Source organism: Macaca fascicularis, chromosome 20 (genome assembly GCF_037993035.2).
Source record: "Macaca fascicularis isolate 582-1 chromosome 20, T2T-MFA8v1.1".
Lineage (NCBI taxonomy): Eukaryota > Metazoa > Chordata > Mammalia > Primates > Cercopithecidae > Macaca > Macaca fascicularis.
The window spans coordinates 46,685,848-46,713,043 of record NC_088394.1 but is presented as its reverse complement, the minus strand read 5'-3'; the positions used below and the strand labels follow the sequence as shown (position 1 = coordinate 46,713,043).

The 27,196-nt window shown below is 43.2% G+C and overlaps 2 protein-coding genes across 20 annotated transcripts in view; both read right to left on the bottom strand.

The window, feature by feature from the left end:
- Positions 1-11,597, bottom strand: part of CYLD (CYLD lysine 63 deubiquitinase) — a 58,290-nt gene extending 46,693 nt beyond the window's left edge. Inside the window, exons 1-4 of one of the 4 annotated variants that reach the window (XM_045381710.3) lie at positions 11,446-11,597; positions 10,819-10,898; positions 3,391-4,017; positions 1,691-1,993 (exon numbers count right to left, since the gene is read on the bottom strand). In XM_045381710.3, the coding sequence (XP_045237645.1) occupies positions 1,691-1,993; positions 3,391-3,894 (807 nt within the window). In that variant the 5' untranslated portion in view covers positions 3,895-4,017; positions 10,819-10,898; positions 11,446-11,597. The remainder of the gene's footprint in view (positions 1-1,690; positions 1,994-3,390; positions 4,018-10,818; positions 10,899-11,445) is intronic. The other 3 variants (XM_065537708.2, XM_015443064.4, XM_065537709.2) reach the window with 3 other exon arrangements.
- A 9,319-nt stretch (positions 11,598-20,916) lies between these two features.
- The window catches only part of NOD2 (nucleotide binding oligomerization domain containing 2), a 64,368-nt gene continuing 58,088 nt past the window's right edge, over positions 20,917-27,196 (bottom strand). For 11 of the 16 annotated variants that reach the window (XR_012429120.1, XR_012429121.1, XM_074027554.1 and 8 more), the window contains 2 exons: positions 24,077-24,160; positions 20,917-22,246 (listed from right to left, as the gene is read on the bottom strand). Coding sequence is in view for 14 of the 16 variants with exons in the window: in XM_074027554.1 (XP_073883655.1) it covers positions 22,174-22,246; positions 24,077-24,160 (157 nt within the window). In the remaining 2 variants the exon portion in view is untranslated. The remainder of the gene's footprint in view (positions 22,247-24,076; positions 24,161-27,196) is intronic. The other 5 variants (XM_065537705.2, XM_074027557.1, XM_074027553.1 and 2 more) reach the window with 1 other exon arrangement.

Below are 27,196 nucleotides of genomic sequence, written 5' to 3'. Positions count from 1 at the left end.
AGCTGGCAGGGCAAACCTCTAGGCAGCTTGCCCCAGGTAAACAAGCTGACCCCAGACTGCCATCTGAAAAAGGCAAGGCCTAAACCTAAACAGCTTCTGCCAAGTTTGAGGCCCAAGGTAAAGAACCTGACACAAGGGGAGACCAACCCCGATGACTAGTGGCCCTGTTTCTCCAATCTTCCCTCCATGCAGGCCACAATTCTTGAAATAAAGACAGAATTACTCTTTAAAGAATATTGGTTAAAAGGAGTGCTTTATTGTCAGCTATCCTGAGAGGCATACATGTTTTACTCTGGTTCTAACTTTTCACATATTAAGAGTAAATGTTTAGTAACTAACCAATGAGTATCAAATAGAGTTTCCTAGAACTTTCAAGCACAGGAAACACTACACTAAAACAAACATTACCTTACTAACCAAAAGGTGTACCTGAATAGATAAAAACGACTAAAAGCATCCCCATGGTGAGTATAAGAGACTACTACTCACGTCCCCTCCTAACTCATTCTAGTGTTCAATAATTCCATATGAATTTCTTTCTTTATACATAACAAAGTCTTGCCAATATGTTCCATATATGATAAAAATGGTCTCGGCCTTTCTCTTCTTATTCTCTCAATGCCACAGGTATAAGTCAACCTGCCACACTGGAATGGATCCATTATTAACAAGTATGATTGTAAGGAAACATTAAAAATAAGTGACAGAAACAAAAGGTCAAAACTTGTATGATTCCACTCTTATGAGGAGCCTAGAACAGGCAAATTCACAGATACAGAAAGCAGAAGAAACTGTGGTTAGCAGAGGTTGGGGAAAGCGGGTAGTTACTGTTTAACAGGCACAGAGTTTCAGTTTGGGGATGATGACAAAGTTCTGGAGATGAGTAGAAGTGACAGTACAACAACGTGAATACACAATGCCACTGTATGCGCACTTAAAAATGCTTAAAAGGTAGATTTTGTTATGTATATGTTACCACAATTAAAAAAGGTTTTTAAAATGAATGAAATCCTGTGAGATATTCTAATTGTCTATTCCTCAAAATCAATGTGGTTTTTCTCTACTCAGATATTTTCTATAAATGATTTTTATACTAATTATTAAAATATACTAATTATTAAAATGGTAATATAATAGTAATAATATACTATATTAGTATATAATAATAGTAATAATGTACTAATTATTAAAATAGTAAATATACTAATTATTAAAACCAGATCAGCCATTAAATTGTGTGGAATATCATAAAAAAACATAGATTACCCCAAAAAACTTTTTCAAAATAAAGAAAAATAGGACATCATGTAATATATGTGCATTTTGTTTTGTTTTGTTTTGTCTACTGGTCAGCTACAATAAGGCAAATTTAAAGATTGAGAACATTACTCCAGTTTATTCAAATGGGAAAAAAAAAAAAACTAAATGTAATTCTACATCTAGACCCCTGTTCTATTTCAATGCTCCTTTAGCAAAGATAAATTAGAACATGCTCTTTAAAGTATTCCAAATTAGATCATGTTAAATATTTGAAGTGTTCAATTTGCAAGTAAATTGGTCCTAAAACTAATACATATATATATAAACTATACATATATAATATATATGTGTATATATGTTTATGTATATATACAAATATATACAAACTAATACATATATCACAAAGATATTTAATCCAAAAGTTTCTTACCATGTCCACACCAACAAAATATCCTAAGCTTTCTTTTCCTGGCAAAACATCACAGAATATAACTGTTCCAGATTCTATTGTTTCTCCAACCTTCAAAGAAACTCTGGAGTTTATTTCCAAAGGAGGAAGCTCGACCTGCATTGTGTCCACAGGACCTGCATAATCACTTTCCAATGCAGTGTCATCATCTTCTATGAGTTCTAGCTTGTCCAATGCAACAAACACGCCACAGTCTTCATCACACTGAAAAAGCTGTTTCCCTTGGTACACCCCGTCAGTGAAACCTTGGCCACGACCTTCTTCCTAGTTTTTAAGAGAGAGGGGAAAGAAATAGATATAGAAAGACTACTCATAGGGAAGGGGGTTCATTCTAGGGATTTCAGGAAAATCACTCTGGAAAAATTCTAAATGACACATATAATAAATAATATAATTATTAGCAGTTGCTGTTGGATTTAAGGTGTTTAAAAAAATAAGAAAGAAGTTGTATCTGATGCTGAAATATTATCTGATAATTTCAATTCATAACTCTATTATGAAAAAGCTAGGCTGAATTCCACGTTGTGATTCTAACATTAATTTGGTTATGAAAAGAAAATGTTACTTTAAAATAGCAGTAATGTTAGCTCCATTCATTAAGCACTTACTGCCAGCCACTGTGCTAAATCCTGTATCAATGTACCACAAAAATACTACAAGTCATGTACTATTAACACCACTGTACTGGTAAGCACGCAGAATGAGAGAAGTTAAGTAGCTTTGTTAAGTAACCTGGCAACCCAGCTAGTACATGGCTTAACTGGGATTCAAATTCCTAATTGTTTACAATCACTGCTTTAAAAAAAAATTAAATCAAGAAGCAAAGAAGACATGCAATTCTACTGGCAATGTCAAAATGTAACTGGCATTTCAGTTACTGTGAATGAATATTAAGTTTGGAAACATATCACAGCATTCTTGGGTCTCCTTCCAGTAGAAATAAATTCCAAGGATGTTCACATATATTATCAGGGACAATCACAAGCAAGTTTAAATTACTGCAACTTTTTTTCAAAAATTTTATATCTAAATTGTTATTACTTAATAACATACATTAAGAAGAACTAAGAAACCTACAGATGATAATGCAAGGTAATCAACAACTTTTGATGTAACTATTTACAACTGGTAGTGTTAATGCTTAATATAGGCAATGTTAAAATTTCTAAAATATAAATGCCTGCAATAACCAGGTGAACCTCTTTGTATGTTCCTATCATAGCACATAGCTTTTTAAAACTTTCAACATCATCTTTACAGCATCGCAATTCATCATTAAAAAGTAAACAAAAAAATTAAATCAAGAAGCAAAGAAGGCATGCAATTCTATTTGCAAGAATGTCAAAATATAATTGACATTTAAGTTCTTGAGAAAGAATATTAAGCTTAGAAACATATCACAGAGTTCTTGGGTCTCTTTCCAACAGAAATAAACTCCAAGGTGATTTTCACACATATTATCAGTGATAACTATAAGCAAGTTTTGGATTATGGATTTATCCATAACATGGATTCATCAGCAAGGATGATGAATATTAAAAATTACAGAAGACTCTTGGGAAAATATTTTTGTATTTAAAGGAGAAAAATACGTATGTGCATACAAATACACATAGACACACAAACACAAACACACTACTAAAATGGTTTATCAAACTTACCAGCAATTCAACTCCAAAGAATATTCCAGAGACTGTCCTCTCTGCTAACAGTGGTCCTCTGAAGCGCACAACTCCAGGAAATTTTTCTTCCCCAGATCTCAACTGTACTTTCACAGGGCAGCCCACGTCTATTTGGAGGCCTTTACTTAGTCTGTTTCTGTTTTTAAACAGGCTGAACCTCTCCTCACAATTGGTAATTGCCAAAAGTAACTCTGTGAACTTTTCATTTATCTCTGCAACATCCTTTTCATCAACAAAGAGAACTGCATGAGGTTGCTCTAGAATTTTTAATCCAATCTGATTTTTCTTGCCTTTTGCAGAAGGAATCCTTGAATGCCCCACAGAACGATCTTGAATATACTGTCCTATACTTCCCTTCGGTACTTTAAGGAGCTTTTGTGTTTGTTTGTCTGTAACGCTGCATTCTTGAAGAAGCAAATAAAAAATCCGCTCTTCCCAGTAGGGCGAAGTAACTTTTTCTTGGCTCCATAAGCCTGAACTCATTGTGATATTAACTTCAAAATACTAATTCAAAAAAAGGAAACTACTAATAACTTTGTCATAAAACCGCAAAAAATAAATTCAGTGGCAGTCCCAAAGCATGTTTTCAGCAACGTGGTGTCCATGCTGTAAAAAGAAAGGAAATCTAAATGCCTGCTGAAGAAGCAAAAATAAACTTTAGACTTCATTCTACACGACTGAAAATTAAGACTGAAGACTTTTAAAATTTTCATTTGACCGGTAAACACATACACATGAATGAAATATTTTCAAAAAAACATCTAAAAGAGTTAAAGGCATACAGTATATTACTTCTATCTACTGCAAATGTGCATATTTAATTAATGAAATCCAATTGTCAGGTACTTTCAAACACAACACAATAATGTTTGCTTCCAAGACAATGAAATTTATAAAATCAGATTCTAGTAAAAACTTTTAAAGGTTACCCTGATATACATATTCTAATTTTTAAAAAATTTATTTTTATTTATTTATTTATTTATTTATTTTGAGACAGGATCTCACTTTTGTGGCCCATGCTGGACTGCAGTGGCACAATCATGGTTCACTGTGGCCTCGACCTCCCAGGTTCAAGTGATCCTCCTACCTCAGCCTCCCGAGTAGCTGGTATTATAGGCACGTATCACCACACCCAGCTAAGTTTTCTATTTTTTGTAGAGACAGGGTCTCACTATGTTGCCTAAGCTGGTCTTGAACTCCTGGGCTCAAGTAATCCTCCTGTCTTGGCCTCCCACTGCGCTGGGATTACAGTCGTAAGCCACCAGGCCTGGCCCATGTTCTGACACTAATAAACTTTTAAAAGTAGCATTTGGGGCTGGGCTCTGTGGCTCATGCCTATAAATGATAGCTATGATATGGCCATATTTTGATAATGGAACATTTTACCTCTGACTAAACTTCATTTCATATATTTTGTCTGAAGATGGGCAATGTTCATCACATTAATCATAATTATCATCTAATTTCTCAAATCGCAAATATCAGATATTATAATGTGACTATATTACAAATATTTTAAAAATCAATTTTGTAGCATCAAAACTTGTACCACAGAGCAAGAGAATATCATGATATAATTGCATTCTAATTTATTTCTATGATTTCTTTTTCAAATTTTCATTTATTTTATTTATTTATTGAGACAGCATCTTGCTCTGTCACTCAGGCTTGAGTACAGTGGTGTGATGATAGCTCACTGCAGCTTCAAACTCCTGGGCTCAAGTGATCCTCCCGCCTTGGCCTTCCAAGGTTCTAGGATTACAGGCATGAGCAACTGCCCTGGTCCTCATTTAAAATTTTTACAAGAATAATAATCTTTCCAATGAAGTAGCCTTATTCTCAAACCTATTTTAACTGATGGTTAAAAAACTACACAATTTCATTAATTCAAACTGAGACTTTACTTTATTATTTTAATTAATTTTCTGCTGAAAACAATAGTTCCCAGGTATCCCTGTCATAAGAATGTGGCTATCTGGTTTCCAAATACAGTACTTATTTCATCCTTCCTTGAGATAGAGGTATCCATTTCCATTATTCTGGATAATGGCTGCAATTGATAGCACTATCATATTTATTTTATTCTAGCAATTCAGAAATAAATACTCCTAAAACTAAAGAACCAAATTTTAGATTTAATCACTTAATGATCAAACAACCTGGCAAATCTATACACAGAGGAACGCTTCTTTTAGAAAGCACTGCTAGATAATGAAGTATTCCATAATGGTAACGTTTTTAAAAGTCTCTCCCTCTACAAGACAGCGTGAGACATGTGGTTTAGCCAAGACAGGATACAGCTTAGGCACCCCCTTCAAACCAACCTGACTGAACTATCTGTGTAACACTCAGTGAGGGTAAAGGCAGAGGTAGCATGAAGTGGTTCTCTTTTTTTTCTTCTTCTTTGTGGTGTGTGTGTTTTCATTCCACTTGAGGGCACTGTCTACTTCAGCAAGAATGGTATCAATTCATATCTGCCACTTACATAAGACACCTGTGGAAACCTCTATCTTGACACCATATAAACAAAACTCCTTTTAAGGGCTGCCCAAACAGCTACCCAACCCCTCAGTTTGGTTCTATTCCTTTAAAGGACCAAACTGAAGTGTTGGTTCTTTTTGACCAAAATGCTTTTAACAGGTCAACACTTTCCACAAGAAAATGTCCTTAGTTTTTTCTTGATCGTTGATGTATCATTATGACTGTAAATTATTTTGCATAACTCTTGATCTGCAAGGCTGTTATTTTGTTAAAAGGCTGTACCTTATGCTTCCTGAGGTCACGAATGCTTTCTACAGATCTACTGTCTAGAGTTTTCCCTTGCAATCAGCCATTTTCTGTGGTTTCCTGCTGTATGCATTTGACTCCTTTTACGGCCTTGTTGCTTTTCAACTTACTGCTTCAAATCAGTTCTGAGAAGCCAGGTGGTGAAACATGTTTGTGTGTTTGAAAAACAAAGCAACAATCGTGAAAAGAGGTACGCATACATTCTTAAAGGGTCTTTCGGAGCAAAGCGCACATAAGGTTTACTGAATAGATATTTTGGTCACTTCCAGAAGGTTATGATAGTCAAAAAGCAACATCCAAAACACTGAGCTGTGGTTTTGGTTCTCTTTAAAATATATTCAGATTTTTTGGACCAAAAGTTTTTTGAAAAGGGTAAAGCAATTCTATTTTGAAAAGAAATTCCTTTTTAAAATTCCTAAGATTAATGTCTTCAAATATTACAATCAGAAACTTCCTTGAATCTTAATTATTGCTTTATACCAGCAGCTCCTACTCTATTGGTCCTCTAGCTTAACTATTCATGTCACAATTTAAAATAAAAATCATTAGTGCTAATAATCTATTATTAAGACAAAACTAAATTACTACATGTGCATTGGGACACTAGGTTAAATAAATTTGATTATAAGCTTGCTTTCTGAAATAATTTAAGGGAGGGAATCCACAGTAAAAATTGATGTAACTGCTAGGTTTATGAAAATGCTTTGGGTAATAAACAATAGCTTTCAAGTACCATATTTTAAAGTGAACTCTACAAGGAGCAGTAACTTTTTCCCTAACTTTCATGAGCACAAGTGGAAATGAGCTTAGACTTAGTAACACGATGGGTCATGTTAGACAACTAGAACAGTCAAGTGCAAGTTATCAAATATTTCAAAAGCATTATCCAAAAATAAAGGATACAGCCTTTCCTCTTTCAGAAAGAATACATTAAGAACAGGTTTGAAACTATCTGATTAAAAATTGATTCTCTTCATTGTAACTGATAGAGAAAGTTGAATGGGAAACTTCACAGCTCGAGCCTAGAGATATACAAGGCAATAAACTGAATGATCATTAATATTCTCAGCCAGGCGCGGTGACTCACGCCCGTAATCCCAACACTTTGGGAAGCCAAGGTGAGTGAACAGGTTGAGCCCAGGAGTTCGAGACCAACCTGTGCAACATAGTGAAACTTCATCTCTACAAAAAGTACAAAAGTTAGCCAGGTGTGATGGCATGTGCCTGTAGTCCCCGATACTTGTGAGGCTGAGTGGGAGGATGGCTTGAGTCCTGGAGGGAAGGGCTGCAGTGAGCCATGATCCCACCACTGCACTTCAGCCTGGGTGAAAAAGCAAGACCCTGTCACGTACTCTCTCACATATACACACACACTCATATATATATATGTATGTTTGTATATATATGTATGTGTGTGTATATATATACACACACACTCATATATGTGTGTGTGTGTGTGTATATATAGTACTCAAAATACCAGTATTACAATAAAAATATGCTAACATACATTTCTCCCCACTATAGAGGTGAACATAATGCCAACATTCTACTTTCACTGGGATGTGCACAGTAGTTAAATAGTTAAAGTCTTAGGTACCCCAAGCAGTAAACACTGACTCAACACACTATGAAGGGAAAGATCTAAATCACATTGTAAATGAGTTATTTATCATCAAGAAGGTTGGTTTGTTAGTTTGGTATTTTTTATGCTTTCAGTACAGAGTTAGATAGTGAAAACTACATCATCTAGGCTAGGCACAGTGGCTCACTCCTGTAATCCCAGCACTTTGGAGGCTGAGGTGGGAGCATCCCTTAAGCCCTGGAGTTCAAGGCTTTAGTGAGCTGTGATAGCGCTACTGCACTCCAACCTGGGCGACAGAATGAGAGCCTGTCCCAAAAGCAAGAAAAAAAAACCAAAGAAGATAAAATTAGCAGGGTGTGGTGGTGTATGCCTGTGGGCCCCGCTACTCGGGAGGATGGGAGGATCGGGAGCCCAGGAGGTCCAGGCTGAAGTGAGCTATGATCACGTCACTGCACTCCAGCCTAGGTGACGGAGAAAGACCTTGTCTCAAAAAAAAAAAAAAGGAAAGAACAACAACAACAACAACAACAAAAAACATCAATCCACATTCACTCAGCTTCTGCCTTTAAGTAAAGGCCTAGGGAACAGTAAGACAACGGAAGGAAAAAGAAGCACAGCTAAATTCAAAGTCACTGTAGGGCAGGTGGGGATGAGGGGTCAGTGTGAAGGGAGAAATTTTCATTTGTATTCTCTTATTACTTTGCAGGTTGAATCACTTTGAGTGAGTATATCACAAATGACTCATCTAAATACTGTCTTTCTTCAGGCTGGATAACTGTGTGATTATGAATATCCTGCTAATAAATACTGAATGAAAATTACCAACGAGTTGAAACACAGTAATATGTTTAACCCTAAAGCCATGTTGAACACAAGGCCTTTCCTTTGGGGACACTGAAGAAGGAGAACAGTTCAGGTTCACATAGATTTGAAAACATTTCTGGTTATCTGAGCCTGTTGATGGTCTGGATTCTAAGTAAAGGGGAACTTACTTGTATTAAGATAAAGTCATTAAACCAAGATGAGGGTTGGAAGGCACAAATATTTATCAATTTTCCATGAAGGCAATGGAAAGATGATCAGGAAATAAGCTTTACATGAAAATGTTAAAGATTACAATTACCACATTCTGAAAGGCAACATATACTACAAATGAACATCAGTAGCAACAGAAAACTAACAATGGTTAACTTATCCAGAAGATACAGTGTCTTTCTGATTCTCAAGTTATCAGGTTATATTGTTCATAAGGATCTCACAAAGACAGATCCAATTCAAGAGCTTTTTGCATCTCTTGAGATATCCTGCTTGTTCTAAAAAGGAAGCTACCTAAATTAGAATAAAAATTACAATACTTAATTCTGCCCCTAATTACCAATGGCAAAGAGGTAGGAAGGTCAGCGTGGACACCAAAGAAAGAAGACATGTGGGCCTTTTCCCAAAAGCTTCTGGATAGCTAGAATGATTACTCTTTTAAAAAAGAACACCTCTCACTAAAAGACAAAGTTGTTATATTTCTAAACAGCTAAAGAATAGGGATACAGAGATTCCGTGGCCAGAAAAAAAGACTGAGTCCGTTTTAATTTTCCTCAATGACTAACTTGTGTCACAAGTACACAGTCCCTAATATAAGTGGGATTTATAAGGTTAAAAGAAAAGCAAAGCCTCTCACATCTGCATATTCCCGCCGGAACACGGAATACTGCTGCCTCTCTAGTGTTAAACCTAGCCACTCCACTGCCAAACTGTGAATTCCCCAAGTCCTTCATTTTTATATTATCCAGTGCCCACACGAGAGCCTGGCATATGCTAGGCACTGAATACGGAGAAATGAATGAAAGACTCAAGTGCCAACAGTGAAAACAAAATTGCATTTCCTCCTCCTGTTTAAGGGATTAAAACAAGAGAAAGAGAAAAGAAAAAGACTAAGGAATTGGGAACATTTAATGAATTTTGCCTAAAACTTCACTAATTCTCTGGATAAAATGAAATCATGCTAAACCACTTCATTGTTACACATATAAGAAACAAATACAGAAAATTTCACAATTACGAAACCAAGTTGTTTTGAGGTTTATTTGAAACTAGCTTCCTAGAGCCTCACTAGCATGTATCTACTTAGAAATTCTGTTCAACCAATGGAAAAAAAAAAAAAAACTAATTTAAGATCATAGTGTGAAAATCAGGAACAAAATACTAATAGTTCGATAAACAACATAAGTATTCCTTTCTCTCTCCTTGTGCTGGAGACTTCCTTAAATCAAACAAAACCACAGTTTAGGTGTGCCAGACTACAAAAATTATTGCTGCTTAATGTTAGTTGTTGCTTTATACAACAAGTCTTATCTGCTTCTCACAAAACTTACCACCCAAAGGAAGGTTTATTTGCAAGAATACTATACAATTTTGCAGCAGAATATTAGAGAATGTTCTGGGTGTTATCGACATCCAGAGTACATGAACTTCAATAAGAATTTCCAGCAAATCATTTTCTCCTAATACTGTTCTACTTCAAATCCACCCACTACTCAGTGGGGAATGGCAGGCTAAATTCTTAAGGCCATTCAATCTACTTGGGGCATGAGGGGGTGTGTAGAAAGCCAACAATCAAATGAACACCCTCTCAAGGCCTGGGTGCTTCTCTGAGAGCCAATGATTGCAAAATGAACAATCCTATTAAGATCTCTAGACCATATTCAAAAGCAAGGTAGGCATGCTCCTCAGCTGAGCTAAGGATACAACTTTCCAGGAAAAACTGGAGAAAAGAAAGTGGCGGGGATGATGGGGGCTGGGAGATTGCAAGGCCACAGGCTTGGTGGTTGGAAGATGACAACTATCCTAAAACATTCAAATGCCAAGGGGTGGAAAAGAAACGATGCCAAGTGCATGAATAACCGGCAGCTGACCCAGCTGAGTACCAAACTCAACACCATCTTCCTCAAGATTTCATGACTTCCCTTCCGCCCCCCTTCCGCCACCCCCCCCCCCCCCCACCATTGTTAACATGAAAGAAAAACATAAAGAAAGAATACCTGTCACAACAGGGCGCACCTTTCAACTAAGGAACTCCAGGTGGCTGTGTAGAACCATCCTCACCCTGGAAAGGGGGAAACTGAAAGAAAAAGCAGAACACGCCATTAACGAGGCCAGAACCCCGACTGCGATTTCTGGACGGGAGCCACCAACACCCGCAAAATCGATCGCTGCATACGCCCCGCGGCGCGGACGGTAGGAATCACAGCCCCGAGCTCCTGAGGCCAACCGTGGCCGTCGGGGCCCGCCAGCGGCCTGTGCCTCAGTCTCCCCATCTGTAAATGGGGTGGGGGGCGAGGAGGGGGACAGTGTCCCGCGCGACTCCCGCCCCAAGTCCTCTCTCCTCCGAGGGTCCCGACGGTGGAGACCCGGCACGCTCCCCGGACTCGGAGCCCTCCCGGGAAGCCTCGGGGGATGGGGAAGCCCCGGGGGTGGGGAAGCCCGGGCTGACGTCAGCGTGCTCGGCACCCCACTGGCCCGGCCGGCTCGGGCCCGGGCAACTAACGGGCCGGCGCCGAGGGCCCGACGGTCGCCGCAGCGGCTCCGGACGCCCTGAGGCCGGGTGGCTGCGCCGAGGGGATCCGGCCGCCCGCCGCCCGCCGCCCGCCGCCCGCTCACTCACTAACCTCGGGCGGCGGGGCGTCGCCCCTCGCCCCGGCTCCCCAGCCTGCGTCCCGGGCCGGCCCCGGCGCCCCACACCCACCGCCCTAGTATTTACCTCCGACGCGCGGCCCCCGCGCAGCCGAACCTGCTACCTGGGCCCGCCCCCACCTGCCCCGCCTCCGAACCGCCCAGAGGAGAGGGAGGGAGCGGGGGCGGAGGGGGCAGACGCCGCGCTGGCCAATCGCAGGCCGAGCTGCTCTCTTGAGCGGGCCCTGATTGGGCCTCCCTGTGACAGACCTTCCTCCAATGGCTGCCGGCCCGGCGCCGGCCGAAGGGACTTTCCGCTCTGTCAAGCTCGGTGGAACCAAAGGGAAAGCGGAGGGGCGGGGCGGAGAAGAGCGGGGGATGGAGGCGGGAAGCTCAAGCTGATTGGGCGAAAGGCTGTGGGTGCCGCGTCACCATTGGCTGGTGCCGGAGACGGGGCGGGGCGGGGCGCTGCGCTGTCACCAGCTCCACCTCCCGTGCTCCTGCCTCAGCTGTCAAAACTGTAGACGCTTAGGTTTGGGCTGGGTTGAGAGTCCAGATGAAGGTTGGGAATAGGATTCCAGGATGCCGTGAGAGAGCAAAGCTTTAGAATCAGACCTCACTTTGAATCTTTGGCGCTTTCATTCAGTGGCTGCGTGACTCGGGGAAGTCACAACCACGCTGTGCCTCAATGTCCTCATCTGTAAAATGGAGATCATAGTATCGGTTGTCTTATAGGATTGTGGCAAAATACTGAGTTAAAGTTTCTGGCACGCAGTACCAGCTCAGGAAAGGTTCATCTCTTCCTCCCCCGCAGATTCAGCCTGGGACGCTTGCTGTTTCCGAACCTCTGTTGCCACCTATCCCAGTTAGGAGGGAATTTTCCCAAGGATGGTGAAGAAGGGATTTCCACACGCCGCCTCACTCAGCCCTGCACCCCTGGCCACCAGCCAGGACTTAGGGTGTAGTTAAGGATCTTTCAATTAGAAGGGAGGCTTCTGATTCCCAAAAGTACTCAAAATATTTAAGGAAGTGCTTTTTATAATCGGTCCCAGAGCCTTGCTGCACTGGATACTCCTGTTAATTAATTTCTTCTCCTTTGACATTTTAAGTGCTAATTATAGGAGAAGGTGATTAACACTGAGAAAGGAGGAGGGGTGTGTGTGTGTGTATGTGTGTGTTTAACCATGACACAAATTTCCCCCAGTGGAAAGTAACATGTTTCTGGAGATCCAGGGAATTTAAACCAATGAATACATAAAAGCAGTCACATGAGTGACGAGTAACAGTAGCAGTAGACAGGCCACCACTCTTCCCTGCCATAGTCATCCAAAATGAAATGAGCATCTTTTGAAAACCTAAGCCTCTTTCTACTCCTGTCCCTCTTTTGTCACCCCTATCTTCCTGTATTCCAAGCTTCACGACCACACTGCCAAAGGAAGCCATAAGTTGGAAATCAACAGGCCTGGCTTGTGTGGCCTTAGGCAACACCGTTCTCCTCTACATCTTTATTCTCCAACAAAGCTGGAAGGACTCTGAGGTCACAGTCCAACTGTCTGGAAGAAAATTTCAGCTGAAATTTGGTTTTGCCTAACCCATACAATAAGAAGGAGGAAAGAGAAAAGAATGTAAAGGAGAGAGATTTGTGGTCCTTTTAGGCAAGGCAAACATTCTCATGCTACGGCTGGGACCACTTCTCTTATCTGCATGATCTACATCCACTGGTCCCTTAAGGCATTTGAGTTTGTCACTCTGGACTGGAATATTTTCATGTCCCTTCTTTTTGTTTTTGTTGTTGTTGCTGCTGGGGTTTTTTGTTTGTTTGTTTGTTTGTTTTGAAACAGAGTCTTGCTCTGTTGCCTAGGCTGGAGGGCAGTGGCGCGGTCTCAGCTCACTGCAACCTCCGCCTCCCAGGTTCAAGAGATTCTCCTGCCTCAGCCTCCCAAGTAGCTGGGATTACAGGCGCCTGCCACCATGCCCAGCTAATTTTTGTATTTTTAGTAGAGACGGGGTTTCACCATATTGGCCAGGCTGGCCTCAAACTCCTGACCTCAAGTGATCTGCCTGCCTCGGCCTCCCAAAGTGCTGAGATTACAGGCATGAGCCAACGTGCCCGGCCCATTTTTGTGTCCTTTCTGTTGATGGCGTTTGGTGCTGCTGAGGTCTCTACTTCCATAGGGCTTTCTTCCCCAGGGTCTGTCCTGTCATATGTTCACTGACTCAGTGCCGGGGCCTGACAACATCTAAGGGATCTTCATCCAAGTCAAGCCTGACAAATAGGGCTTATCTCAATTATCGTTTCCTATCAATTGGGAATGGCTGCCTAGAACATTGCGTTAAAGCTAATTCTGAACTTGTATTCAGGCTCACAGGGAAGAGAGATGTCTGCCAGGGGATGAGATGGGGAGATAGTGTCATGGTGCTATTATTTGCAGTCTTTGGTAAACCAGCCTCTCACTTTACAGATGGGAGATGAAGGCCCAAAGACGGTAAATTACTAGCCCCCTGTCACTCAGGAGATGGGCCGACACCCTGATTCCAAGCCAAGGCTCTTTCCACCTCTGTTAAAAATGGATTCCCCAACTGAAATGCTCATCCTCTCTGCCTTCCAAATCCTCCCTTCATGGAGGACCTAGTCAAAGTCCTTTACAGACATGTCTTCTCAGAGGGCTCCAGCCCTCACTAATGACCTCTCTCAATCCACCACCCCACAGCCTCTTCCATCCAACCTGGTCCTGAGTTCATGGAACTAGTGGTTGAGTTATTGAGCAGGTACCAGGAAACAGCAATGCACAAGAGAGATAGCACCCTCCCTCTGGCAAAAAAATGCAAACTAAAATACTCATTAGATGATCACTTACTTAATTAAAGCTGTGATAAGCCTCAGAAGAAGAATCTCTCTGAGCATGCCTAAAGGGAGGTTGGCCACTCAGGGAAGACCTGTTTGAGGAAGTCACCTTTGAGATGAGATGGGAAAGATAACTGGCAGGCAGGAGTGAGGGTGAACACTCCAGAAATAGGGAACAGGAAAGTGCATGACCTGTTGAAGAAACTGGAACAGGCAGAGCACAGACAATGAGGGCACAAAAGGGCCTTGGGAGCCAAGGATAGGGGTTGTCCTCCATCCCAAGAGCAATGGGAAGCTTTTGAAGGGTTTTGCAGGGAACATAACGCTGGTTCTTGTTTCTTGTTTGAGATGGGGTCTGACTCTGTTGCCCAGGCTGGAGTACAGTGGCACAATCATAGCTCACTGCAGCCCTGTCTCCTGGGCTCAAGTGATCCTCCCACCTCAGTCTCCCAAGTAGCTGAGACTACAGGTACACACCACCATGCCCAGCTAACTTTTCTCTTTTGAGTAGAGATGAGGGTCTCACCACGTTGCCCAGGCTGGTCTTGAACTCTTGGCTTCAAGAGATCCTCCTGCCTTGGCCTCCCAAAGTGCTGGGATTACAGGCATAAGCCACTGTGCCTGACCTAACACTGATACTAAGCTGTCTTATGTCGTTCTGTCATTGCACACAGCAGGAACCTAACATAAAACTATTGAATTGAATGGCGCTTTCCCCGCGGAGGATGGTAAACTCCAGGTAGCCTCGTAGGGGCATGGGGCATAGAGTAACAACACATGGTCAGGACTCAAGGAAACCTGCTCAGTAGCACCAGTCATGGTTATTGACTAGACTCTGCTCCATGCTTCCCAGTGCCTACCATGGGGTGCCTCCTATTTGCATTCTCTCCAAATTTGATGTCTCTTTTATATCCTACCACCTTCTCAGCATCTCCACTCAACACAGCCAGAAGCGAACTCCTGATATTCCCCACCAGCACCCCCTGCAATCCCTCTGCACTCCCCATCTTAGTAAATGGCAACTCCCAGATGTCCATCCAACCTCCCATGGCTCCAGCCATTTCCCACCAATCCTGTGAATATGGGCATTCAGAATGAACACTGGGCCAAGGGGCTAACTGGACCAGGTATCCACACAAGCAAGGATACGTCACAGGCGCTTTCTCCACGGTAGCCCAGCACAGTGTTTTGATCCATGGATGACAGGTTGAGGTCTTCCATCTCTGAGATGTGCTTATCTCTTAGGGAAGGGAAATTCCAAGTGCGACTGAACATTCTGTCTGAGGACTTTTACTCTGACCACCTAAAAGCTCTTTTTGATAAGATAAAGGGGATTACTTTAATCATCTTTAAACTAATCCAGCTGAACTATAAATCCATGCTCTCCCATTTGAGCTATTTGCTGGTATCAATGACAAATAATTTCTATGTTTGATTTTTAAAACACACACAGAAAGCTCTTTATTAAAGGGAACTCTCTGCTACATCTGGATCCCATTTTGGGCAGTTGATGCATTAGGGATTGTTCCATGTCCCAGGGAATCTTCCTCCCTTAGAAAGGAGACAGAAACGATGTCAGAAAAAGGGTGACTCGTTCTTTTTTTTTTTTTTTTTTTTTTTTTCTTTTCAGACAGAGTCTTGCTCTGTCGCCCAGGCTGGAGTGCAGTGGTGTAATCTCGGCTCACTGCAAGCTCCGCCTTCCGGGTTCACGCCATTTTCCTGCCTCAGCCTCTTGAGTAGCTGGGACTACAGGCACCCGCCACCACACTCGGCTAATTTTTTGTATTTTTTAGTAGAGACGAAGTTTCACCGTGTTAGCCAGAATGGTCTCGATCTCCTGACATCAGCCTCCCAAAGTGCTGGGATTACAGGTGTGAGCCACCGTGCCCGGCCAGGGTGACTCATAAGCTGCCCCAACTTCTAGTTTCTGCCCCGTTTAATAAAGAAAGTGGATCCTTCCTTCATTCAACAAATATGTACTGAGCACCTACTATGTGCTAGGCACCTTTGTAGACTCTGAGGACACTGCAGTGAGCATGGTTCCTGTTCTCCAGAAGCTGACATTCTAGGGGAAGGGAAAACTGACCACGTGTCAGGTCGTTCATGCACAGAAGACAATACAAAGGAGGGTAGGCAGTGATTGGAAACTGCTATTTAGGTAGATCGTTCAGGGAAGGACTACCTCATGTAGGTGGCATTTGAACTAAGACCCGAAGGCAGTGAAGAAGCCAACCACACCACCGTCTCAGGGAACAGTGTTCTCATAGGAGGGGACAGGTGAGTGCAGACGTCTGGAAGCAGCAATGTGCCAGGTGTCCTCAGCAATGTGCCTGGTATGCTCAGGGAACAGCAAAGAAGCCAGTGAGGTTGGAGCCCAGAGAACAGGTATGAGTGGCAAAGGGGAGGCCAGAGAGGACACAGCAGGTCCAAGTCAGATGAGACCTTGACTTTTACCCTGTACCAGACAAGAAGTCCTGGAGAGTTTACATCAGAGCAGTGGCTGATCTGACTTATGTTTTAATAGGTTCACGCTTCATATCAAAGGCAGTAACAGGGAGACTGATGCAGTAACCCAGGCAAGGATGGATCCCAAAGGGAACCCCTTGTTTCCTGGGGGTGGAGGCAGAGGAGGAGAGAGGGAGGGGTGCAAGGGGATGTGGAACTGAAGATATCAAGAGATAAGTTGTTACAAAGCAGAAAGAGATGTAGCACTCCTGAAAAGAAGCATTTTCAGGGTGAGTGATCAGGGGAGTGGTGATGCTTAGGGGACTGGATCTGTGGATTGTTCAGGAAATAATAATAGGTTGTGATTAAATTTAGAGGGAAAAAAACTGTCCAAGGGAAGCCAATCAAAGAACCTGGATTGCCGGTCTTCCCTGCTGTGATCTCTGCCTGTGATTCTCCAGGGGAAATGTCCTTTATGACCTTACAGTTCACCTGGAACCCTCCACCCAGGGCCTGAGGCAGCGCATTCTCTTGTGCCCAGGCACTGCCAGGCATTGCCCTGAGTACTGGGCGCCTCACACACTGAGCTGGACCACTCACCCGAGTGAAGAAGGAGGCTTGAAGCTGTCCTGGTACAATAATGGAATGAAGGGTTAGCCTCAGCTCAGCCGCTTGGAATATGACTCCACCTCTCACATTTCTGTGGGGTGTATTCATTTCAGCTTTTTGTTTGGTGCTATGGGGAGGGAAGGGCCCTCAGATTGGCATCCTTTTTCTTCTGGGATGGTGGTGAATATTATGAAAGTCTGAGGCTGTTTTTAAAATTCTGCTCTAATACCTTGTTTTTCTGTGCATGAGAATTATGTATTCTTGGCTGCAAAACTGGAATCTGTCTGCTCATGGATAAACTTCTGGCCATGAGCATGTACCTTTCAGGTAACTTTTCTATCAGAGAAGCTTACAATCAAGATCCTACTTCCCTAGTTCCCTACACTGGCCCAGGAGGCTTTTGGTGGTATCTGCTGGACTTTTGAAAATTAGGGAATTTCTCCTATTCTGAACTCTACTAGGAATCACATATCAAGATCTCAGTACCATCTTACCTAGGCCCTCTTGACCTCTTCTTTCTCCATAATCTCTTTCTAGCTCATGTCATCCAGACTCAAGGGCCCCATTCTCAGTTTGACACTAAGGACGCCCACGCTGTTACCTCTGGCTGTGACCTTTCCCATGAGCTCCAAATTCACACCATCTTTTGACGTCTCCACTTAACTTCTCCATTTCGGTGTCTCAAACTTGACAATTCAAAACAGAACTCCCTCCCACTTCCAAACTGGTTTCCTACCCAACATTCCCAAGCCCCCAGTTTCTCAAGTCAGAAATCTATGAGTCATCCTTGATGTCTGCCATTCCCTCATCCCTCCCATCCAACCCATTCGTAGGCTCTTGGGAATCTACCTCCAGAATGTCTCTGGAATCCATCCTCTTTTCTCCACCTCCACTGCCAACCGCCTCTCACCTGCAATAGCTCTGAGGCAGCCTCCCTACTTCTTCTGCCTCCCATCCCCACCCCTACATATTCCTGTCCCATCTCCACCCAGGAGCAAAGAAGGTCTTCTTTAACTGTAAATTGGTTCACATCTCCCCTGCTTAGAACTTTCCAAGGCCTTGATGTTATTCCAAGATCAAGACCAAACTCTTGACTGTGGCCAGTGACACCTTTCCTGAACTGGCCCTACCTACCTCTGCAAACTCATCTAGTGACACCTTTCCCTTAGCTTGCCTCCAACATAGTGTATTAGTTTCCTACGGCTGCTGCAGGAAATGACACAAATTATTCCCCTATAGTCCTGGAGGTCAGAAGTCCAAAATGGGCTGGAGCCAAGGCAGGCAGGGCTATGCTGCTTGCGGAGGTTCTAGGGGATAATCTATTTCCTGGTCTTCTTCACCTTCTAGAGCTGCAATCCTTGGCTCATGGCACCTTCCTCCACCTTCAAAGCCAGGAGTGTAGCATCTTATTTGGTGATCACATTGCTTTCTTCTCTGGTGTCATATTTCCCTTTGCTTTACATTGTCCTTTAAATTTCTCTTATAAGGAAACTGCGATTGCATTTAAGGCCCATCCAGGTAATCCAGGATAATCTTTCCATCTCAAGACCCTTAACTGAATCCCACCTCCAAAGTCCCTTTTGCCATGTAAGGCAACATTCCCAGGGTCCCGGGAATTAGAATCTACGTATCTTTGGGAGTGACTATTGAGCCTACCATGCATACCAGGCTCCTTCCCCCACGAGGGTCTTTGTACTGCTTGTCCCCCATGACTAGAATGCTCCCTTGTTCCCTCTCACTCTTTGCTTGGCCATATCTTTCTCATTCTTGGGGACACAGCTTACCTGGCACCTCCTCAGACAACCTGTCTCGGACCAGGCCCTCAACAGCCTGAAGACTTTTTTTTTTTATTTTTTTGGATATAGAGTCTTGCTCTGTTGCCCAGGCTAGAGTGCAGTAGTGTGACCTCAGCTCACTGCAACCTCTGCCTCCCGGGGTCAAGCAATTCTCCTGCTTCAGCCTCCCAAGTAGCTAGATTACAGGCATCTGCTACCATGTCCGGCTAATTTTTGTATTTTTAGTAGAGACGGGTTTTCATCATGTTGGCCAGGCTGGTCTCGAACTCCCAACTTCAAGTGATCTGCCCGTCTCGGCTTCCCAAAGTGCTGAGATTACAGGCATGAGCCACAGTGCCTGGCTGAAGATTTTTTCATATCTTTTTCAACTGACTTGTTTTCTGCCTGCCTCTCCCTCTACCCTCACCTAAGCACCTTGAGGACCATGTCTGTTTTGTCCATCCACTGGTCGTCCTTATATAACTGGTTGATAAATCATTGCTGAATTAATGAATTAATTAATTTATGACAGTCTCGCTCTGTCGCCCAGGCTGGAGTGCAGCGGCATGATCTCAGCTCACTGCAACCTTCTCCTCTAAGATTCAAGCGATTCTCCTGCCTCAGCTTCCCAAGTAGCTGGGATTACAGGCGTGCGCTGCCACACCCAGCTAACTTATTTTTTTCTTCTTCTATTTTTAGTAGAGACAGGGTTTCTCCATGTTGGCCAGGCTGGTCTTGAACTCCTGACCTCAAGTGATCCACTTGCCTCAGCCTCCCAAAGTGCTGAGATTACAGGCTTGAGCCACCATGCCTGACCTCATTGCTGAATGAATTTAAAGATGACAAATTGACAACCCAATATAGTGCTATGCAAATGGGCTGCTGTGGGTTCACCTCAGCGAAAGGAGACTCATCGCCACCTTCCTCCTGATCTGCTATATTAGAAACAATGGTCTGGGCAGAACACGGCACCAATCACAAAGAAAACCCACAGACACATTCCCACACAGGGTCCAGGGAGATGCCGCAACACCGAGTAAACCAGACACGCACAAATGCAATCGCAGTTTCCTTATAAGAGAAATTTAAAGAGAAATTTCAGGGAAGTAGCATTTCACCTTGCTGGGCGACCACCTGATCCCTTGCTCATTAAACGCAGCTAAGCATTATTTTAACACAAGGCCTGCATGAGAGGCTGCTCGCTGTGGAGAGCCAGCCGTAGGTAAACCTTCTCCATCTTTCTCCTGTTAAAGACTCCTGGAGCCACTTTGAGGGAATGCAGGGCAGCCAAGGGGCCTTTTCACATGTGTTGCAGCCTTTTAGGTTGGGTATGGGGCGGCTCCTGCACAGCTGAAAACTCCACTGGGTTAAATTTTTCTAAACTGAAGCCAAAAGTGTTTTGATTGCCTGGCTATTTTCTAAGAATTGCTTTTGCCTTAAGCTATACAAGATCGGGTTGAAAATATCATTCCCCCCCCCCCCTTCAAGTAGAAAATTGTGCTTTAAAATTTGATAAGCTTTAGGAATATTTTTATTTTTTATTTTATGTATTTATTCGAGACAGAGTTCCACTCTCGTTGCCCTGCTGGAGGGCAGTGGTGTAATCTCGGCTCACTGCAACCTCCGCTATTTTTAGTAGAGACGGGGTTTCTCCATGTTGGTCAGGCTGGTCTCAAACCCCCGACCTCAGGTGATCCGCCCACCTCCGCCTCCCAAAGTGATAGGATTACAGTAGTGAGACACTGTGCCTGGCCAGAATATTTTTAAATGTTTGGTCACAAGGAAGATGGCTGTTTTGACTCAATACTTTATTCCCCTCTGATTATTTACAGCATCAAGTTCACGGCCATGTTGTCTATAAAAGTATAAACTTAAGACAATAAAACAAAGTGATTTACAAATATTAACCAGTTTTCACACATCTTAATGTTGAAAATAATAACATTTGCACAGCATCTGACAATTTACAGAGGCTTCGACATGTATCATTTTGAATAATCCAGGAAGACATTTGCTTAGAAGGAAGGGCTTAATTTTTTTCCTGTAAGCTTTCAATCCATAACTGTACATCCTAAAGCATTCTAGCACAAATGAAATGGAACTGCCTCTTGTGAGTCTATTTCAGAAGTCTGTTGTCAGAGTTCAGTTCACAGGCATCAACCAGAAACCTAGTGAGGCCGTTTGAAATTCTGGCCCAGATTAATTTTTTAAAGCTGCATTTGGAGCTTTTTAAAGTGGAGCTGTTTCCAAAGGCTTAACTGAAGAGTAATTGATTTCACTGGAAATAAAAGTCCACGTGTGATCCCAGCTGGAGTGTGGTCATATTTTTCTTGCAAACCTAGAATGTCTTGGGGGAACAAACGGCTGTCATGTGTCCCCTTCCAAAAATGTCTTAAACACCGGAAAGGAGGGCAGGCTGAGGTGTAGCCCTTCCCACCCTGGGTGCCAGGGTTGGGGGTGCTGTAAGTGAAATATCAAAGCCGAGGTCACTAATATTCTGAATCTCAGCCTCAGAGGAAGGAGCGTGTGCAGGAGTCCAGGAGGAGGGAAGGAACCAGAGATGGGGAATGGCCTGGATGGATGAGTGGAGACATGGAGAAAGTTGCTTCCTGAATTGTGTTCTGTGCACTCCTCTTCATCAGAGCAGTGGGAAGGGGTCTTTTGTGATAGTCCAGGCCTCTCCACCAACAGGCACCCAGTTAACAAGCACATCCATGGGCCCCACTGACCCACATGGAAGCCTGGGAGGATCAGTAGAGGCCAGCCCCATACCGTGGAGGAGGGGCTGTCCCTCTTGTACATCCTGGGATTGAATCTTGGGAAGAAGTCGATGGCAAAAGTAGCCTTGGGAAAAGTCTATCCTGGAAGGCACTGATGCTCCCTCCTCTGCCAGAATAAAGGTGACCTATGGTGTTCCCAGAAAACAAGCTCAGCGTTAGGCAGGACAGGGCTCATTTTGAAGAGGCTGCCAACAGATGTCACCCAGCCTCTGGGGCCCGAACTCACAGCTTGCTCACAAACAAACTGAGATGAACATCCTCCCGGAGACTTCAAAGCAAGAGTCTGGTGTCCCTGCAGCCAAGCTTGTCAGCCTCCTCCAGAGAGAAAGTGTTCCCTCGGAGCCTAAAGGAGATCAAGTGAACAGAGGTTTGAGTGAGGACAAAATTAGAGCGGGGCGTTCAAACAAAAGCCTCCACTTTTTAAACCCATGCCTGGCATGGGCTGACCCTCTGGCCCAGCTGCAGTGTTTCTTGCAGGGAAGTCAGGGCCGTTTTACCCTCGGTCAACCAGGGCAGCTCATGAAGCATTCTGAACAAGGCTCCATGACTCTGCAGAGAGAGAGAGTCCACAACACCGCACCCAGCCAGCCACAGACTCCCCAAGGCCAGTGATTCTTTTTAAGGCAACAAGGGAATCTGTCAAGAATGCAATGAGCAAACCCTGGTGCCCTCCCAAGTTCCATCAACAGGCAGCAAATAGCATCAGATCCCTTAAAATATCAACCTGATGTTGGCTAGTGCCCAGGACACAGAATGTGATGTTTCTTAGGACTGAGCAATGGTTTCAAAAACAAAGAAACAGAAAACCTACGCTCTGCCCAGAACCTGATGATGTCATAGGCCACAGAAATGTCACAATCTTACAGAAGGAAAAATCTCTCCATCACAGCATAGATTTTTGAAGTCACTTTTAAATTTTTTATTATCTTAAGAGACGGGAATCTAATTCTGTCGCGTGTGCGGTGATGCAATCGTGGCCCACTGCAGCTTTGAACTCCTGGGTTCAAGGGATCCTTCCATCCCAACCTCCCGAGTAGCTAGGAACTACACCGCACCCAGCTGAATTTTTTTTTTTTAAGAGAAGAGGTCTGATGTCGAACTTCTGGCCTCAAGTGATCCTCCTGCCTCAGCCTCCCAAAGGGCTGGGATTACAGGTGTGAGCTGCCACGCCCAGCAAAGCTTTTGTGTTTAACTTCATCATTTGATATCTGCATTTGCTGCAGCCTTGGTATGCTTTTTGAAAGAAGACAAGGCCTGCATATTTAAAGCAGGGATGATAAGCTTATGGGAATGAGTTGCCAAAGGGTCCTGGTCTAAGGCAATAGGCTTGGTGGATCTGCAGTCAGCCAGAGTGGGTTTGCCCATCTGAGAAGACTTAGCCCTTCTTGTACTCTGGTTAACTACTGGAATCATGAATGGGCATCCAGAGTTCCCAGCTCTTTTGAGAAAACCCTGAGATACAGATTTTTTATAAGAAATGTCCTGGCTTTTAAATATTAGTCTCTAGCCCAGTGCCTGGAACATACATACTAACATTCACTTATAGCACATTAGGCCAGGGAAAACCTTTACTTATTGTCTGAGAAATAGATCCCTGGAAATAAGAACAAATCTTTGAAGCTGTGGCTCAGCAGAGAGAAAGTCCACAACACTGGACCCAGCTGCCCAGACTCCCAAGGCCATTGTTTTTAAGGCAACGAAAGAATCTGTCAAGAATGCAATTCTTGCTTTTTTCAAATACATGAAGGACTATGGCTTTCTTATAGAGAACTGGATACACTGTGCAACCTGCTCCTAACCTGTGTAACCTCCATTCAGAACCACAGAAGGTCTGATCCAGTATCTTTGACCTGTGAAGGCAGATGCAGTTCCCAGGAGGGCAGGAGCTGACTTTTCTTTTCATTCTTCAACCACGTCCCCATTCCTACACTATCTCACAGAACAGAGAAGTTGCTGAATAAATAGTCAAGGTTTAAAAATGAAATCATTGCTTCCTACTTAAAGATGTGAAGACTTCTTAGACAGAAAACCAGATCCCTCACATGCAGAATCATTCTCCCTGAATGTGAGAATCAGAAGGATCCTCAAAATTTTCCTCTCTCCCACCACTCCATTTTACAGATAGAAAAACTGAGGCTCAGAGAGCTAAAGCAGGCCTGCTCAGGGGCCTTACCAGACTTCCAGGATGGTGTCATTCCTTTCAAGGGCCTGCAGGAGGGCTTCTGCCCCTAGGTAGGTGATGCAGTTATTGGACAACCTGGAGAAGAAGATAGAATGGTGAGCTTCAAGGATTCTTGGTTTTCCTCTTGAAACTGTCCAGTTAAAGAGACTTCAGGAGTTATCCAGCCTACTGAAGCCCACCTGTCCCCTAGACACCTCCCACTCATGTCTGAGATTCCCAGTGAGCTCATCAGCGAAGGCTCAGTACCGTCAGTGAAATGTACCCATCTCTCTTCCATTCACTAGATGAGTTTATCAAATTAAGTAGCCACTCCCTTAGGATAGTAGTTAAGTACATGCATTTTAGTGCTAGATGTCCTGGGTTTAAATCCCACCTACACCACTTCTTTTTTTGATCTTGAGCAAATTAGTTCTAATTTCCTCATTGGTAAAATGGGCCTAAAAGAGTACCTGTGTCATCAAGCATAAGAATCTAAATTGTAATGGGTGTAAGCAGGCTCCTGTTCACATCCACCATCCATCTCCTTGTGGCATGAGTCCTGGGCCATTAAGTCAGCCACCAGTCCCGGCATTATCTCCCCGCACTCTGCTTGCCGGGCAGACCCACCACTCTCTGCAAACCTAAAACACTTGCGCAGTACTCGATATGGTTTTGCTGTGTCCCCACCCAAATCTCATCTTGAATTTCCACATGTTGTGGGAGGGAGCCAGTGGAAGGTAATTGAATTCCATCCTGTTCTCATTATAGTAAATAAGTCTCACGAGATCTGATGGTTTTAAAAAGGGGAGTTTCCCTGAACAAGCCCTCTTCTCCTGTCTGCTGCCATGTGAGACGTGCCTTTCACCTTCCGCCATGATTGTGAGACCTCCCCAGCCATGTGGAACTGTGAGTCCAATAAACTCTTCCTTTCAAAAAGTGCCCAGTCTTGGGTATATCTTTATCATCAGCATGAAAATGGACTAATACAGTACTTAATTGATAGAAAATAACCAATGAGCAGTAATATTTCCATTTTTAGGGGGGTCTTTGAGGGCACAGACACAGAGATTAGAGAATATATGAGGTGGCTGACAACAGGGAGGGGAGACAGGATAGGGCCAGGGACAGTAACAGAGGAGTCATGTGTTTCCCATGTTGCTCTTTTGCTTATAGCTTTGCCTTCCGATAATGTCCACTCCAGGTCCTCCCCCTTTCCCACAATTTTAGGAACGTCTTTCAAGTTGACCCTAAGGCAATGCTTGTAATTGCCAGTATTTGTTGAGCTTCTATTAGGTTGGTGTAAACGTAATTGCAGTTTTTGTACTGTTGAAATTTGCCATTTGATATTGGAATACATTCTTAAATAAATGTGGTTATGTTATACATCGTTTTAATGCAGAATTCTCACTTTATGATTTCTTGCTAATGACTTAATACTTTCTGTTTATTTTATATTTATTTTAGACTATGAAAATGATGTTAGACAAAAAGTAAATTCAAGCAATTTTCTTATTCGAATTCAAAATGAGTCATAAAGCAGCGGAGACAACTCACAACATCAACAACACATTTGGCCCAGGAACTGCTAACGAACGTACAGTGCAGTGGTGGTTCAAGAAGTTTTGCAAAGGAGACGAGAGCCTGGAAGATGAGGAGCTGTGCTGGCAGGCCATTGGAAGTTGACAATGACCAATTGAGAGCAATCATCAAAGCTGATCTTCTTACAACCACTTGAGAACTCAACATCGACCATTCCATGGTCGTTCAGCATTTGAAGCAAATTGGAAAGGTGAAAAAGCTCGATAAGTGGGTGCCTCATGAGGCTGAGTGAAAACCAAGAAAATCATCATTTTGAAGTGTCATCTTCTCTTTTTCTACACAACAACAGTGAACCATTTCTTGATCTGATTGTGACATGAGATGAAAAGTGGATTTTATACAACTGGCAAGGACTAGCTCAGTGGTTGGACCGAGAAGATGCTCCAAAGCACTTCCCAAAGCCAAACTTGTGCCAAAAAAAAAAAAAAAAGGTCATGGTCACCAGTGGTCTGCTGCTGGTCTGATCCCCTACAGCTTTCTGAATCCTGGCGAAACCACTACATCTGAGAAGTATGCTCGTCAAGTCAATGAGATGCACTGAAAATTGCAACACCTGCAGCAGGCATTGGTCAACAGAAAGGGTCCAATTCTCCACAATACCCGACTGCACGTCGCACAACCAAAGCTTCAAAAGTTGGATGAATTGGACTATGAAGTTTTGCCTCATCCGCCATATTTACCTGACCTCTGGCCAACTGACTATCATTTCTTCAAGAATCTCGACGACTTTTTGCAGGGAAAATGCTTCTACAACCAGCAGGATGCAGAAAATGCTTTCCAAGAGTTTGTCGAATCCCGAAGCACGAATTTTTATGCTACAGGAATAAACAAACTTATTTCTTATTGGTAAAAAATGTGTTTATTATAATGATACCTATTTTGATTAATAAAGATGTATTTTAGCCTAGTTATAATAATTTAAAATTCATGGTCCGAAACCACAATTACTTTTGCTCCAACCTACAACTTACTTTTATTACCTACATTCTCTCAGTGAATGCTCATGGCCTGTAATGAAGTCCAGACATTATCTCCATTTACACTTGAGGCAACTGAGGCACTCATCCAAGAAGAACTGGCTGGTAATGGTGGAGCAGGGGTAAGACCCAGGCTGTCTGGTTCTAGAACCTGGACTCTTTATTATTATTATTATTTTTCTCATCTTTTTTTTTTTTTTTTTTTTTTTTTTTTGATGGAGCTTCTCTCTTGTCCAGGCTGGTGGGGAATGGTATGATCTCGGCTCATGGCAACCTCCACCTCCCGGGTTCAAGTGATCCTCCTGCCTCAGCTTCCTGAGTAGATGGGATTATGGATGTGTGCCACCACACCCGACTAATTTTGTATTTTTAGTAGAGACAGGGCTTCTCCATGTTGATCAGGCTGGTCTCAAACTCCCCACCTCAGGTGATCCACCCGCCTCAGCCTCCCAAAGTGCTGGGATTACAGGTGTGAGCCACTGCACCTGGCAAGCCTGGACTCTTAACCAACTCTTGGCAGAAACTAAGCCTGGAAAAGAAAAATGCAGGAATTTCT